General features: G+C 52.6%; 2 protein-coding genes across 5 annotated transcripts in view; both read left to right on the top strand.

The window, feature by feature from the left end:
• Positions 1–5,411, top strand: part of ANK1 (ankyrin 1) — a 90,382-nt gene extending 84,971 nt beyond the window's left edge. For all 4 annotated transcript variants that reach the window (XM_080929002.1, XM_080929001.1, XM_080928999.1 and 1 more), the window contains one exon: positions 4,760–5,411. Coding sequence is in view for 1 of the 4 variants with exons in the window: in XM_080929001.1 (XP_080785127.1) it covers positions 4,760–4,786 (27 nt within the window). In the remaining 3 variants the exon portion in view is untranslated. The remainder of the gene's footprint in view (positions 1–4,759) is intronic.
• Positions 5,412–9,826: 4,415 nt separating this feature from the next.
• NKX6-3 (NK6 homeobox 3) lies at positions 9,827–13,960 on the top strand (the record flags this gene model as incomplete). The annotated part of the gene is made up of 3 exons (XM_080928390.1): positions 9,827–10,211; positions 12,389–12,558; positions 13,727–13,960. The coding sequence occupies 3 exons, from the start codon at positions 9,827–9,829 to the stop codon at positions 13,958–13,960; spliced, it is 789 nt and encodes a 262-aa protein (XP_080784516.1).
• Positions 13,961–16,767: the final 2,807 nt, after the last annotated feature.

Below are 16,767 nucleotides of genomic sequence, written 5' to 3'. Positions count from 1 at the left end.
TGATCCTGGCCTGAAAATGACCCAAAGGTTCGAGTCATTCTTAAAGGCGGAAGGGAGGGAGAATGTCTGCTTTTGTCCTGTCTTATGGGCACAGGCACGTGTGTGTGTTGGCTGAGATTTTATCGTGTCCTCAATGGGAGGCAGCAGCAGGAAGGCAGCTGAAGGACAGAGCAGAAGTAGAATGTTTCCTTTACTTGCTGTAGCCAATCTGCAAGGAAGTTGGTATGCCCCTCCCCCAACACACACATATATACACATATGACACACCCATCACACCACACACACACATATCACACCATACATATACCACACACATCACACACACATCACACCATACACACATCACACACATATCACACCATATACATACCACACACACCACACACACTACCCATACCATCCACACACATCACACCATATACACACCACACACACTCCACACACACACACACACACAATAGACACCACACACACATATCACACCATACATCCATACACCACACACACATATCAGACCATACATACACACACCACAAATACACCACACACACACACACACACACACACACACACACATATCAGACCATACATACACACACCACAAATACACACCACACCACACACACACACACACACACACACACACACACACATATCAGACCGGGTAGTGTGCCGAAGAGCACACAGTGACAGTCTCCTGCCCAGGTCTGCCCAGAGGGGTGTAGAGCACAAGAGCGGCCCAGCCTCAGCCAGAAGTTCCGAAGGTGCTTCAGGCTCCGCCCCCCAGTTGCCCCCCCGCCCCCACCCCACAGGCAATCCAGTCGATCCTTGTCATTTCTCTTCCGGTTTGCCTACCTTAAAATCCAAACCAAGCACTTGTCTCACTGTCCACGTTGAAGTTCCGTCTGTCCAGGGAAGATGAGTTCTAAAGCTTCCTGGGGGCTCTGGCGTTAATGGCAATGGGGTAGACATGAGAGAATGAACCACATACGTGTGATGTGCGCCCCTCAAACAGAAACGCACACACAGCATGCTGATGGGGTCGCTGGCTGAGGAAGGCATGACCAGGGACCGACAAGAGCCTGGCCTTGTATTTCCCTAGGGAGCAGTGATTCAGTATTCGCTAATCCCACGCTCATACGTTATAGACCAGAAGAACTCTGAGAAGCATCTTACTTGTTTCCAGGTGTTAAAAACTAGCCTTAGAATCCAGGTTCAAGACTTGGCTTCCCCCGTCCCCAAATTGTGTGACTTAAGTCACTCGCTATCCCCAGCTTCATACTTGTCAAAGAAAGATGAATACAGTCTCTCCTGGATATGTGTGACGTATCAATTAAAACTGTGTGCCGAACAGGATGTGGCTCTGAGGTAGAGCGCAGGCTCGGCCTGCCTGCATCCCACAGCGTGGGTGTGGTGGGGGAGGTGAGAGGTGTGTCCGGAGGAGAAAATAAACTCCACTCTGGCCTTCCATCAGTGGCAGGTTTTGTTTGTAGTGTGACTCAGGGCAAGTCAGTTGACCTTCCCCACTTCTGTGCACGTAAGGCACTAATGAATGACAGCACGTTCCTTGTCGGGCCGCTGCGTCTTTTTGAGGGAGGGCTTTACAGAGTGCGAGGAGCAACAGTGATCTATTTCAGAGCGTAGTCCATATCTCATCACGTCATCTGGGGTCTTAAGATGCAGACCTTCGGTGGCCGGGGTGCACGTAGTTCAGGAGTAGAAGCTTGCGAGCCTGAGAGAGACTGAGTTGCTGTTCTCGGCTGCAGTTCCTGCTCAATTAAAATTCAGGAGCTTAGTATCCTTCTTTATGATTACATGCATCTTGGAAGGCAAGCTGTTATGCCTGATTTTGACCCTTCTCCTCCAACTTCTCCCGAGCCATATAGCATAGGTCTAAGTATCATATCCTAAAGGAGGCTGAAACAGGGTGATCACCTTTTGTTTAGAGGAGGGGTACTCACCGGCAGGACTCTACACTCTGGTGAGCAAGGCATTGCTGAGCCTTGTTCTGATCCCACCGGTCTCCTCCTGCACTGGAAAGGCCCTTGTGTCTGAGGCCCAAAGACTGAAGGAGCCAGGAAATTGCTGTTTTCTGTCTGAGCAGACAAGGCTCATTGGCGCTCATTGGCAGCACCGGTGGGTCTTGTACTGTGCCTGAGTGTCAAGGTGCCAGGGCTGCTGGGAAAACAGTGTGCAGTGAGCAGCTAAGGGCACTGGGGTGTAGACCATGGTGCAGCCCTGGGGGTGCCAGGAGCCTGGGATGGGCACTAGTTCTTGATACCCTTTGCATGTACAAGGCTGTTCCCACAGGACTCCCCAAGGAGCTGAGGAAGGAAAAGCCCAGTGTCCCTCTCCCTCCCCACCTCCTTTCCACACAAACAGTGTGGGGTTAAGACTTCCATTGGTTCTGACGGTAGAGTCTTTTGGGGAAAAAAAATCTAATGTTTCAGTGGGAGGAAGTAGGAAGGCATGCTTTGTTTCCAATTCGTCTGAAGCTAGACTCTTATCATATCCAGCCTCCTCCAGGACATCAGAGTAAGAGCAAAGGGAGACTGTCAGAGCCACGGGCCTAGACCCGGGGGCAGGTGCCACAGCATGAGCACGGTTGGAGAGATGTCTCCTAAGCTTCGAGAGGATGGGCCTTTTCCAGAGAGTGCTCTGGTGTCCCTGGGTATAGCCTGAAGGCTCATGTGACTGCACTGCTGCTCCCCCAGGCTGCCTCAGCTAGATCTGTCTTTGTTCGACTTAGGAATGAGTTGACCACCAAGCTCTCCCCAAAAAGGGGGCCTACTGAGCTCTGAGGGTTGAGCCCTCCCCACCCTTAGGACCTGGCAGTAAAGCAGGTGGGAAATCAGCCTGTCATGTCTAGAGCCTCTCCTGTGTTGTCTCTCTGAGGGAAGCTTAGCTCCAGGGTAGGCATTGTGGGGAACGCAGAGGAGGGGCCCCCACCCTCCAGAGGTCATAATCCAGCCAGAGCAACTGCAAAGCTGGTTATTTTTGTTTTTTAAAGCAACAGACAGCAGAACCTTCCAAGAGCCAGATACTCACAAGCCCAGCATGCTCCCTGACCCCTTTGTGCTTCCTGACACCCCCCCAAACCTGTCATCGGCACATGCGCCTATCACAGTGACAGGCCCTGTGCGGCCCATCTTCCGGCAGAGAATACTGAGGCGAAAACCAGCAGAGTAGGTTGACCAAAGCTAGACAGCCAGTAAGATAGAAGCGAGGTTTAAACCTCACTGAGTCTGGCGCCAGAATTCCTGCTCTTGACCCTTGGCTCTTTCCCCGGTGTCTCTTAACCAATGGGAAGGGACAGCCGGAAGTGCTGGAGGACAAGTTTGAAGCAGGGTCAGGGAGGGGCATGTGAGTGTCCGGCCTTAACCGTGGGGTAAGAGGAGAGGACCACCCAAGAGGAGAGAATCTCGCCTTTTAAGCGGCAGCTCTCTTCCGCCCGGCGAGAATGCTTGGCTTTTAGTCTTCACAGCTGCAGACATCTGGCACACCCTCGCCCCTAGGGAACCATGGAGCTGAGTCAGGTTGGCCATGCCCAGCATACCCACTGGGAACAGCTCTGCCTCAGAATGAGTCCCAACCTCTACGCTACTTCCCAGAGCACCATCAACTCTCTTCTCCTTGTGGCCTTCCCAGCCAGGCATGGCACATCACACTTGTCACCCTGTCACTCGGGACGCTGAGACTAGAGGATTGTCATGGAGTCAAAGCCAATATGTGATGAACAGTGCATTCTAGGCCAGGCTGGATTAAAGACAAGGCCCTGTCTTAAAACAAAACAAACAAACAAACAAAAAACCCAAAACCACAAAAATAAAGAAATGCCCTTTTCTTCATTGGCTTGTAGGTGCGGATTGATAGGATCTTTAGTTTTTGTTGGGAGACATGAAGTTAGTGGTGTGTAATGGCGCATGTCTGAAATCCCAGCACCTGGAATGCAGAGGCAGAAGGTTGGAAGTTTCAGGCTAGCCTTAGACGTATGCTGTATAACAAGACTCGGTCACACGGACAGACAGAGACAGAGACACACAGAGGTTTTTTAGGGAAGAGGAAGGAGGCCGGCCTCACAGCAGACAGTCATTGAAGCAGGAATGATGTCTTGCTGTGAATTCCAGGCTGTCAGGTCTGAACCTCACATGCAAAGCTGCTGCATCCCAGCTTGAGATGTACAATTCTAGGGAGTGTGCACCTGCCCTAAGAGCTCTCTTCATCCCTGAGTTACTCTACCGGGAGGCATGCAAAAACAGGAGCCAGGGATAGTTGACAGTAAGAATCTATGGACTAGAGCCATGAGGAATTTCGGGGTTATGACTTCCTGAGACCAGTGATCTTATCCAGGGCAGACACAGAGCAGACATCGGTGCTGTAGGCCCACCTGCACTGAGAGCATCAGGGTGCGTCTGCCTAGTCTTGCCTTTTTCTCAGCATAGGTCCTGTCATGGGAAAAGAATGGCCACTTTCTTAGCACATGAATCTACTCTGAAGATCCCCTCCCCACAGCCTCTTGGCAGCACATCACCTTCCCTGTCCCCTGTGGAAGGCTCCTGAGAACTCATCTACTCTGCACTAAACAGTGGAGGCTGGGTGGCTAGTGAGCTGAAAGCTCTGGGTAGACATCAGGGAAGGGTGGGTGGTGTTCTGGGCCAGCCTCTGCTACTACAGTCTCTGCTTACCGCTTTGCTTGGGGACACCTGCCCTGGAAGGAAGTACAGATCTCTCGAGTGACTCCTTTTTCTATGTCCTGCAGGATCACACCTCAACACCCAAACCCTGAACTCCCCACACTCTGTCATGCACACGGGAGGAGACCTGGACCAGAGGGCCACTGAAGGGTCGCACGCGTTCTGAGCTCCCCGGCATGACCTCTGTAAGGAGTTTCCTTTAGTCTCCTATTCGCATGAATGACTGGCTGTAGACGCATGACCTACAGCCTTCAGTCCTGCCTCTAGCGACTATGGATCTCTGTGGGAACCAGGACAAAGGCTGTGACAGAAGAGAGAGGAGGGAGAGGATCTCAAGCCCCCAAGAGCACATGGGTGCAGACACGAATAAGGGCTTTACTGTGGCGGGGATGGTTGAGCTGTTTGTTTTGCTTTTTCGTTTTGGTTTTTGACTTCAACCTCATTTGTATGAAATTCACATGATCTTTCTGGACCGAGGAAACCGGAAACGGCGTGAAATCAGTTTAGCCCATTGTCCTCAAGTACCAGTCTCCTATACCTGTACACACCACGTGCCACTTGTAACCTCCCCACCCCTCCCCCACCCTGTGGAGGGACTGCTCTTTCCAGAATGACATGACACCGGTGCACACACGCAGGTCTCCCCTTCACTCGGTCTACACTGATTTTACTGTGACCTTTGACGATGTATGGATAAACTGGATTTATTATTCTCTCTCTCTTTTTTTTTTATGTTGTCTCTCAGTTTCAGTATTACTCATCTTCCAGTGGGAAATCATCACCCTGAGAGTGTATTCGGGGGTTCCTTGTGTTAGAAATTTAAGAACTGAGGCAAGGAGCCCCTTAGGCTTTGCTGTAGAGCTCAAAGGGAGCCAGGGTCCCATCTCAAAGTTCTCCACTGGGGAAGGGCCTGTGGCTGTCCAGGATTGCACCAGCATGTTCAGTAGAGGAAGGGGTTTTCTAAATCGTCAAGTACTTCTATAATAGTCTGTGTTCAAAGTGTAAACTGTACAGTAATCAGCCTTGTGTATATGAAAACAATAAATACTATGCAAACCAATAGAAACACGTTAGCAGTATGTACAAAAGCCCTAAAGAGCTCAGCTCCCGAGGACTTCTCCAGGCTGTGGGAGGAGCTAAAGGCTAACTTTCACTGAATGAGGAAGGGAGTAGGGCTGTGAATGTAGCTGCCAGTTCCTAGGTCAGACCACCCTGAGGTCTCCCAGAGCCAACTTGGTGCTTGAAGTGCAGGTGGCCGCAGGCTGGAGGTCCTGGCACAGTCAACTGGGCTCGGGCTGGTCTGCCGAGTGCCTGGCTCTGACCACGGGCCCAGCGCAAGGAGAGCCGGAGCAGGATAGAGCTGCTGACCAGGAGGCTGAGGAGAGACCCTCTTCTATCTAGACTCAGGGCCAGGCCAGGAAGGGAACCCTCAACTGGCTGGTCTTGCCTTGGAGCCCTCAGGGAAGAGCCTTAACGTCACACTAGAGTCTCCTGCAGAGGGAGGCCCGAATCAGCACAATCCGGCTCCACCATGCCCGGGCGGCGCCCCCTAGGGCCAGGAGAGAGACTGGCAGGCTCTTCTCGCTCTCCCGGAGCCACTGGTGGACGGCGGTCACCTTCCTCTCCTGCCGCTCTTCGGGGTGTCGTCGGGACACAATAAAAACCTTCCAAGTAGCACAGACACCCCTCCACGCCCGTACCCCCACGCCCTGGAGACCCTCCCGGGGACCCCAGCCCGCGCGCGCTCTAGCCCGGAGCTGGTGCGCGGGTTGGGGGATGCTGTGATCCGCGGGCGCGGCTGGCTTTTCGGGGAGGGGGGCGGCGCCCCCGGGAGGGTGGGCGAGGACTGGCGCGGGGTCGCCCCGCCTCGCCCCGCACCCTCCGCCCAGTAGCGGCTCTTAGCGCCCTGCGCGGCCCGACTCCGCTTTGGCACCCTCCGCTCGGTCTGGCTTGGCTGCTTGGCACGCCGCCCCCCGCCCTCGGCGGCATGGCTGCGCGCTCCCGTTGCTAGTAGGAGCTGTTTTAGGAGGAGTTTGGGGTTTCCACTTGATGCCTAGAGAATGCTGCAGTCTGCACCTTAGACGCTTTTTAGAAGTTTTGAAATGACCTTGATTTTTTTAATTGTTATGAAAAATGAACCATGTCTTGGCTCTCTCAAATGCTCTGTTAACTGAGAGAGACCAGCCCACCCTACTCTGATGTATAAACCATTCTCCCTACACCAGCTAAACAAATGTCAAATTAATAAAGAAACGGACTCATGGCACTGGTCTTCATTTCTTCTTGGCTCATCTTTGGGAGTTTGAGGCGCTGGGCAGTATGGCCTGGTTTGGGGTGTGATGGAGTCTGTTCAGTGGCATCAGGAGACACTTCTGCCCCAAGAAGGGGGTCCACAAACGCCCAGATCCCGGAAAGCCCCGTGGTCCCTGATTCGAATTAGTTCCTAGCACTCTATGCGAAGCTGGGGCTCGACATCACCGGCGTTTCCTCCTTTGTCAGATAAAGAACAGAGGAAACAGTTTCTTAAGTCTCTTGCATTTGTTACTTGAGGTCGCCAGACAAACCCCCCTTATCAGCTTTAGCATTAAATAAGAATCAAATAATTTACAGCAATTAAATTATTATTATTATTATTATTAATAAAACCTTCCTAACTTCTCCTTATTGTGGAGTGACCAAATCTTCGTCCCTAAAATTGCTGATGCTCCTCAGCCCCACTCCAGCCCAACTGTGGCCCCCTGCGTTTGTGTCCCCAGAGGGTTTCTGAAACACTTTCAGAACCACAACTGCCTTGGTTGGGTGGCGCGTCTGGGAATCTGGGATAGTTGACACCTGACCTGGTCTAAGGTAAACCTAACACAAACCGTTAAAACTTTCTCTCGGGGGCCTAAGTCCAGACAGCCAAAGATGAACGGAGATACACATTGGAGAGGGCTATTAACAAAAGCTAACAGAAACTGGAAACAGAGAACATCTCAAAGAGTTGCTGAGAGCTAAAATCAGTTGAAGGCACACTGTCTCGAGGTAATTAACGAAAACCCTTTCCTGTTGGTGGCTTAGTGGCTGAAACCACTCCAAACAGCAAAGCTGCGGTCCTGATGGATGGTGTAAGAAGGAATTCCTGTGGAGAGTAGGAACATTCCTTGGTCAGCAGCATACCTAAATCCTCCAGGGTGAATTACAATCTGTTGGTTTGGTTTTGAAAGTAAAAAGTAAAACGTGTCACAAATTAGAAGTTGATTTCCCAAAACACAGCCTTTTTTTTTTTTTTTTTTTTTTTTTTTTTTTTTTTTTTTTTTTGGTATGATGGAAAAAATAAAATAAAACCAAAACCAAACCACCAACTTTTTCTCAGGCCAAAGAGATGGCACCGAAATCTGAATTTGGTTCCTGTCACTCAAGCTTAGGGGTTCACAGTGGCCTGTAATTCCAGCCCCAATGGATACAATATCACACACACACACACACACACACAGAGAGAGAGAGAGAGAGAGAGAGAGAGAGAGAGATAGTTTAAAGGTCATTAAAAAATAAAAACTCCCGTGTTTGTTTTTTTAATCCAAACTTGTAGAAAGGTCATCTTGCCCTTTGTAAAATCCTTTCTTTCCCCTCACCTAAATCCCCCATGGCACGGAGAGCAGAGACTGTTACTTACATTACAGTCAAATTCTCTATGGCAAGACAGCTTTCTCTACCCCAGTCCTCCGCCCCAAACAAAACTAACAAAGGCTCTGGTCTCTCACCTGTGAAAACATAGATGCCTCCAAACATAAGACAGGGTGTCCCCAAAGCCCCAGTGGCCTGCTCAGGAAGAAGTCATCTAGACAGCCAATCAGCTTGTGCCTGTCATTTTGCACTTTTGGAGGGTGACATCAGGAAAGAATTTAGAGACTAGCCTGGCAGGCAAGCCCTGATTCCTCTGTGCCCGTTTGCCTGTTGTCAAATACGAGACTGCGCCCATAAGAACCATCAGATCGCAAAATTCCTCAGAAACAAAGCACAACAAAGCACGTGGTGGTGCTCTTGTGGTCGGTGTAGTCCCAAGCCTCAACCCAACTGCCCTGCTTAGGACTCTGCCTCAGGACACAGGCCTCTCACAGGAGAGAGAGAATCACCCGGGGCACAGCCAGGTGGACTTCTGAGGAGATCAAGAACGGCGGTCAGGAAGAGGAACCACCACTCTTCAGCCTCAGTGGAACGACCCCTTACCCCATACCCTGGCAACGCCGAGAGCTGTTCCATGGCCCACTCCCTAAGCAAAACGTTTCCCACCCCATGTTCTCAAATCCGGAGAACAGAGATTGCTCAGTCTCCCCACTTACCCTGTCCTGGAAGAGGAAAGGGAGGCAGTTGTATCTTCCCCCAAATGGATTCACACAGGGGCAGCTTGGGACCGTGACCTCTGAACCAGATCTCTCTCTCTCTCTCTCTCTCTCTCTCTCTCTCTCTCTCTCTCTCTCTCTCTCTCTCTCTCTCTCTCTCTCTCTCTCTCTCGGAAGCAAATGAAGACTTCCTCAGGAGCCTCCAGTCCCTACCTCCAGACATCTACCTTTTTCTTAGATACTGGACCCTCTGACCATGCACAAGGCGTCTAGAGCTAATTCTTTCATGCACATGCACACGAGCGCACACACACACACACACACACACACACACACACACACACACACACACGGACTGGCTGATTTACAGTCAATCTTTCAAAGTGCAATTTGTCTAGGAGAAGCCAATGTGAGGCCCGTGTGGGCTCCGACCAATGGCGACACAGCGCTTGCAGCTCAGCCAGTCTCAGGTCTGTATTCTAATGGGCCATATCTTTATCAAGGAAATGTCCCTTCTCTGAACTTAAAACTTCTGATGAAGGGCCCCCAGACTCAGAGGCCGAGAAACCCGGAGCTCTGAGCATGGAGAGCACCCCTCCTTAGGCCCAGCGGGCAGAGACGGAAAGCGGAAGGCCTCCCACCTTCTCTGGACACCTGCCTTTCCAGAGGGCTGACGTAGGTGCCCCGTCGGAGGCTTGGGGTGGGATGGGGGGGCTCTGATTCTCCAAACCTGCCATGAGTTTCTGGGCCACCATTTGAAGTGCTGGGCTTTGAGGGCTCTTCGACCTCCGACTCGCTGACCTGAAGATCATGGAGTCCAACCTGCAGGGGACCTTCCTCCTGAACAACACGCAGCTGGCCCAGTTCTCAGAAATGAAGGCTCCTATGTGCCAGTACTCGGTGCAGAACTCCTTCTACAAACTCAGCCCTCCCGGACTTGGTCCCCAGCTGGCGGCTGGAACCCCCCATGGAATCACTGACATCCTGAGCAGGCCGGTGGCCACTCCGAACAGCAGCCTCCTCTCTGGCTACCCCCACGTGGCAGGCTTTGGTGGACTCAGCTCCCAGGGCGTCTACTATGGCCCCCAGGTGGGGAGTTTTTCCAAGACTGGGAATGAGTACCCGACCCGGACCCGGAACTGCTGGGCTGACACAGGCCAGGACTGGAGAGGCGGCGCTCGGTCATGCAGCAACAGTGAGTACAGACCTTCACCCCCAGCCCAGCCTGTCCCAGGGAGGAGGCAAGAGGTAGGGGTCTTCTAAAGGTTGGGCTGCTGCAGGCTGTCCTACCTCACCTCAGCCGCTGTCACATAGCTGCTGACACCCTGTCCCTTTCCTCGGCTCCCAGTAGAACTGAATCCCACCCTCCTCGCTCCTCCCTACTTAGCACAGGTGTCTGAACCCACCATCACTTCTTGCCCTTCAAGGAACCTTGGGTTCTCCGGGCCGCACGAACACAGCCCACCCCACCCTGGGCAGCATTTAGCCCACAGCCTGGTTTGTTTCTGCCTAGAGTCGTGCCATCCCTTCACACAGGGGCACAGTGCTACCCCGGTGAAGAAAACTTGCTGAATTTAGTATCGTATCTCTAAGGGCCCAATTTTACATAACATTGTTCCAAAACCCACTGGGGTCCCATCCAGGGCCTATCTGTCACCCACCTTCCTGCTCCCTGGTTCGTGTCAGCAATGGCTGGTACAAGAACACTAAGTTGACCTTGGCCCTGACTGCTGGGGGGGGGGTGGCTTACCCCACCCATGAGACTCAGGTTTCTAAGAACTGGAGTGGAGGGGTGGGTATCATGCCAATCAGAGATCCAGGAAGTGCCAGGGGCATGTGCCAGTGAGGCACACTGGGAGAAAGTGGCAGTGGTTTCCAGGGTCCTCGGGCCACTTCCAGGTGGGGTGAAGGTGTGGCAGGGACAAAGGCAAAGTCCCCTCTACTTCTGTTGAATCTCTGTTTCCCACACTGCATGAGGGATTTGGAAACAAAGATGGAAACCCTCAAAACCCTTGTCTCCACGTGCTGCTGTGCCCGGATGACAGTCACTTTCCTCTCTCATCTCTTGGGACCTACTGTATCATCTAGTTTGGGGTACTATAATCTTCAGCTGTTTCTCCCACACCTCCACCCCACACTCCCCCAGACCCACACACTAGAAAGTAGCCAGGAAAGCCAGTGGCTAGTTTAACACAAAAGAGGGGAGAGGGCAGAAGAGCCTTTAGGATAGGGGTTCTCAACCCGTGGGTCGCGACCCCCTTGGGGAGGGGGAATCTATACCAGATATCCTGCATGTCAGACATTTCCAATTCATAACAGTGGCAAATCTACAGTTATGAAGTAGCAACAATGTAATTTTATAATTGGGAATCATCACCACAGGAGGAAGACCTGTGTTAAAGGGTCACAACCTTAGAAAGGTCAAGAACCACTGAACCAGGAGGTCCTTTTCCTCTTCTGGGCTGGAGTTCCCTGCCAAGAACAAGAGGGCAGAGGGCATGAGTTGTCCGGCTGTACTACGACTGAGCCCATGGTGCTTTGCTTACTTCGAACCTCAAGCTCCTTCGTGAACAGCCAGTTCTGACTGAGTCGGGGGGTTCTGGGCTCTCCTGATGACTCTGGCACTCCAAAACTAGGCTGTATGATAAATTCCCAAAGGTCTGAGGGAGGGTGGGCTTCCTGGCTGGCTGCTCGGTAACGCAGCACGTAGAGGAACTGGAGCCAGAAGCCTTCAGTTCTGTGCTTTTTCCATCAGACCTGGGAAGCCAGGGAGGGGGAGGGGGGGTTACAGAAAGGAAGTGGGGGGGGAGGTCTGGCTGCAGCTGTAAGGTATCACCCATGCCTTGGTACATGCATGCACACACCAGAAAATAACCAACAAAGCCAGTGGTCAGTTTACCGAAAAAGGGGAGAGAACTGGGGTAGTGGTTCTCAACATGTGCGTCACGACCCCTTGGGCAATCTAATAAAAGTAAAAGACACACCACATCTTTGTGAAAGGAAGGGGGCATCTTCGTCTTGGTGTCTTGGCACAGAGAAGAAATTCCCATACATCCCCTGGGTCAGACAACATCAGTGGATTATGGGGAAATGAGGAAGGGCCCAGTTCTAAGGTGTCACTGTCTCTACAGCTGGTGCAGATGCCTTCTAGGGGCCCCGTCCACCCAGATGTGGTAGAGGTCACAGTAACTGTTATCATGAATGGCAGAAGTACTGCTCAACTGACAGGTGTCACCTTATCTCTGGACCTCAGTGGCTTCTCAGTAGGAGAACACATCCCCGTGGGAGAATAGGACGAGCTGGCCCCCTCCTGCAGGTTCCTGTCAGGCCTCCACTCACCTTACTAACCGTATGTTCCTCTCCTCCTGGCAGCCCCAGACCCCCTGAGTGACACTATCCACAAGAAAAAGCACACCCGCCCTACCTTCACAGGCCACCAGATCTTTGCTCTGGAGAAAACCTTTGAGCAGACCAAGTACTTGGCTGGCCCAGAGCGGGCGAGGCTGGCTTATTCACTGGGCATGACGGAGTCACAGGTCAAGGTGAGTTATCTGTCTGGCGGCAGGGCAGATAGCACAGGCCACCGGGTGAGAGGGCGGTATGGTTGCTCATCTTACTGTAGAGGTTATACTAATTATTAACACCCCCCAGCGTGCACTCACACACCCTGACAGCCACCTCTGCCTAATCCTGTCTTAGAGCCCTGCACCGTACTCTCTTGCCTTTTCCTGAAGTCAGCATCGTGGCCCATTTTACAAATGTCAGTTAATCAAGCCTGGGGCTTGTGGTCTTCTAACCAGCAAGTGCAGAGCTGAGACGTGAACCGAGATCTGTGGGACAGTGACCAGCTGGCCCGTTTCCCGGTCTTTAAAACGAAGATGATACAACCCTTGTTCCCGCCCATGCAGAGGAGGGTGGCAGAAATCAGCCACAGGCTCTTACACACCGACCCAAGCTGCCAACAGACTCCCCACTTCATCTCTTCAAGGTCCGGGGACAAGGGTTCCCTAGTCTGTCCACACTTCGGACGGGGACATGGGAGAAAAAAATCCATGAGCCCCGCTAGAACTGCAATCTTGCCGCAAAGAAGTGAAGAAGGGTGAACTATTGAATAGGGGGTTCTGGGGCAAATGGGACCTACCTCGGCAGATAGTCACAGCCACGAGAAAAGGCTGTGATGATGTGTGGAAGAAGATGGCAATCTAGGTTTCTACTACACATTTCTTTGCCTCTTTGGGGCACCACGGTCTTCAACCATCTTAGCGTACATGGTATTTTCTAGGAGCCAATTTTATTCATGAGGTTCCCGGAGATATGTAAAGATAAAAGGCAACTTTATTTATTCGTTCCGTTTAACGTTTCTTGCTAGAGGCGGAACGCAGGGCCAAGGCATGCTAGGCCCGGGCTCTACCTTACTCTGGTAGACAGTGTAAGGTTCCAGGGGCGTTTCTAACCAGTGGCATCTCAGGGGCTTTGGGCCAGATGCCTAGACTGCACCGGAGGCAAAGAGGAAGCTGCAGCTCAGGGAGGGTTGTTAAAGCACGGGAAAGGGCTGTGCACGCCTTTATTTTATTTTAATCGGTTCCATTTCCCCCTGCGAGTAATGCAAGTCTCAGGCCGCTGCCTGGCGGTGCAGGGTCGGTACTTGACTCTGGGGGTAGCGAGGCAGACGCAGTGGAGCCCGCCCCGGCACCCCATCGCTCTTTGCAGGTGTGGTTCCAGAACCGCCGGACCAAGTGGAGGAAGAAAAGCGCCCTGGAGCCCTCGTCCTCCACGCCCCGGGCCCCGGGCGGTGCGAGCGGGGACCGCGCGGCCTCGGAGAACGAGGATGATGAGTACAACAAGCCGCTGGACCCAGACTCGGACGACGAGAAGATCCGTCTGCTGCTCCGCAAGCACCGGGCCGCCTTCTCCGTGCTCAGCCTGGGCGCGCACGGCGTGTGACCCCGGGCCAGCCTTCTCCTCCCCCTTTCCCTGCACCCCGCTGTGGGCTGGGACCAGAGAAGAGGAGTTCTGGGGTGGGAGGGGGAGGAAAAGAGGCAAGAAGTAGAAAGAGGAGGGGGAGGAAGCGAGAGGGAAGGAAAGGAAGGAGGAGAAGGATGGTGGGTGCCCCGAAAGAGGAGGTGGCGCACTTCTCTGCCATTCCTCCCCTCTGGGCCCCTTGCCCAGTCAGCCCTGTCCTGAAGTGAGTAGGCTTTTTTTTTTTTTTTTTTTTGCAGCAGGGCACCTGGCTGTGGAGCTCTCCGGATGCGCTGCTTTCCCCCTAAGGACCAGCTAGTTAGGGAGTCACAGTCACACAAGGCACTGCGCCCAGTCATAGGCTGGGACTGCAAAGAAAAGATGGAGCCGGAGGTCCAGCTGTGTTTCCTAACGACCCCATTGCTAGGGGGCAGAAGGAAACTCACCTCTGTGAGGGGAGCGGGTCTTGAAAACAGGAACTCCTCTAACCCTGTTTCAGGACCCTGTGGCCGCCAACTGCACTTTACTGTCAACGCAGACCCCGCTGCATCAAGGAAGGCTCTGGGAAAGGGAAGAGGGGAAAGCCAGGCAGAGGGGAAACAGATGAGAAACCCCTAAGGTTTTGTTGTCTCTGGGCGGTACCCACCAAGGCATCGCTGGGCACCCAAGCACATCAGAGTTTGGGAGCACCTCAGCAGAACGGAGAGGAAGGCTCTGAACGCCACACTCCACCAATAGGGGCACCAGACTGGGAGAACCCCAGGCAGGACGAGGGGCCGGGAGTGCTGCTGGGCACCCAGGCTTTTAAAACAGAACTAGAATAAAGATGAAAATCCCAGAAACCTCCCTGCGGCCCCCGCACTTCTCTAAAGGGAATAGTGGCAAGCGTTCTCTCGTGTCCTGAAAGGATCGGGTGGGCTGGAAAGTGGCTCCGCGGTTAAGACCACTTGCTGGAAAACTGGAGCTCGGTTCCCAGTTACAGGCTGCTCACAACGGCCTGGAACTCCAGCTACAGGTGATACAACGCCCTCTTATGGCCTCCTCGGGTATTGCATGCAGGCTCACAGACACACAAGCACTCAGTTAATAAAAATAAATCCTTTGTAAAATAAATCAACCTATCTTTAAAAAAAGAAGAAGAAGAAGAAGCAGAAACCGTCATCCGAATTGTTGTTATCTTCAGTTACCTCCTTTCCTTTCACATCACAGGTGTTTCAGGGTTAAGGGGAAGGGAACAGTCCTGAGGTCACCGCCTCTACAGTTTCTTTCCCGACAGGCACCTCAGGCTCTAACGGGTGTGCACAGGGACAAGTGCTGAGCTTCGATTTCTGCAACCTGGCCCCATGCTCAGGCCATCCTCAGGGTTGATCCTGGAATTCCATAGCCCTCCAAAGCAGCACGGGACAGAGAAGCCAGCCGACTGAGCTGTGCCGCTCTCTGCACCCTTAGGTGAATTATTTAACTTCCGTGACTCAGTTTACTCGCCTGTCGACGGGATAATAGTTACGTGTGCATACTTTGTAGGGTTGAGTTAGATTTAAATGGTGAGCAGGACATGGAGGGACAGGCCTTTAATCCCAGCACTCAAGTGGAAGACACAGGTGAGGTCAAAGCCAGCCTAGTTTACTTAACATTTTGAGGCTGGCCAGGCCGCCATCAAAAAGAGGGGCAGATGCTGAGATTCCACCGCTAGCAGGCAGTGAGACCACGACAAAGAAAAAAAAAAAGAAAGAAAATTAAAGAATGAGTTGATTTGGCAGGTAGCAGCAGAAAACACCTCAAACACGGAGAGCCTTGCTTCCAACACGCATGTCTCCTGCAGCGATGCTAAGGAGTGAAGCCTTGGGGGGGGGTCTGCCCAGGAAAACTCCACCCCTAGTGCACAAGATTGGTGACACTTAAGAGCTGAGAGAGGGTCCTTCTTTTAGGTCCTTCTGTCTCTTCAAAGTGAGGACACAGTTCAAGTTACCATCTCAGAAGCAGAAAAGAGTCACTGAACCTGATGGCACCTAGACCTTAGACTTCGAGTCTCCTGGTACTGCAAACACTCGGGCTCCAGTACTGGGTCATGGCAGAATTAGCGTGTGAAAGACACCGGCCACAGTGTGGCTCCCCACTTTGGCAAGTGGTAGCCAGAGCGTTGGGACCAAGTCAGTTCATTTCTCTTTAAAGGCAGGCGCCCTGACTATTTAGCCTGAGGCTGGAAGACCAGTTCTGTGAGATGGATGTGATCCAGTGAACTGTGCTCTGACGCTTAATACCGCACACCCTACTCGTCCTCTTCCGGTTCACACTAGTGGTCAAGGCTGGGACACATGGACTGACTGTCATGGCTACTGTCTCCTTTATGTGCCCAACCTCCATGGACCAGCTGAAGCCTAGGGGTCATGAAAGGCTATCTGGGGAGTGGGAGGCAGGTTCACGTCCCCAAAGGCTCTTTTGGAACTCTGGACTGCAGCATCAACCGCAGCTTGCAGGGGCACCATCCTGGACACAATGTTTTTATGCGGCCTGTAAGTGGTCATTGGCAGAAAAGCACGTGCCAGTAGGAGACCCTCCCCCTTACCATTTCTCCACTCAACATGTGGAGTTCACGGGGTCATATCACTCGCCTGGCCACTGCTGGCTTCTGTGTCTGTGCCTGCTGCTCCAGGCTTCCCTTGGCATCAGCGGGGTGCAATAGGAGTTCTTGATTGCTCCCTGAAAAGCCACGGTGGTCTAGGGTGAAGGCTCCAGCAAAGGAGGCTTGCATGGGTTTGGTACCCTTCAGCCAGCCACCTTCCAGCTGCTGC

The sequence above is a fragment of the Micromys minutus genome, assembly GCF_963924665.1.
Source record: "Micromys minutus genome assembly, chromosome: 14".
NCBI lineage: Eukaryota > Metazoa > Chordata > Mammalia > Rodentia > Muridae > Micromys > Micromys minutus.
This window is presented reverse-complemented; position numbering and strand designations above follow the sequence as displayed.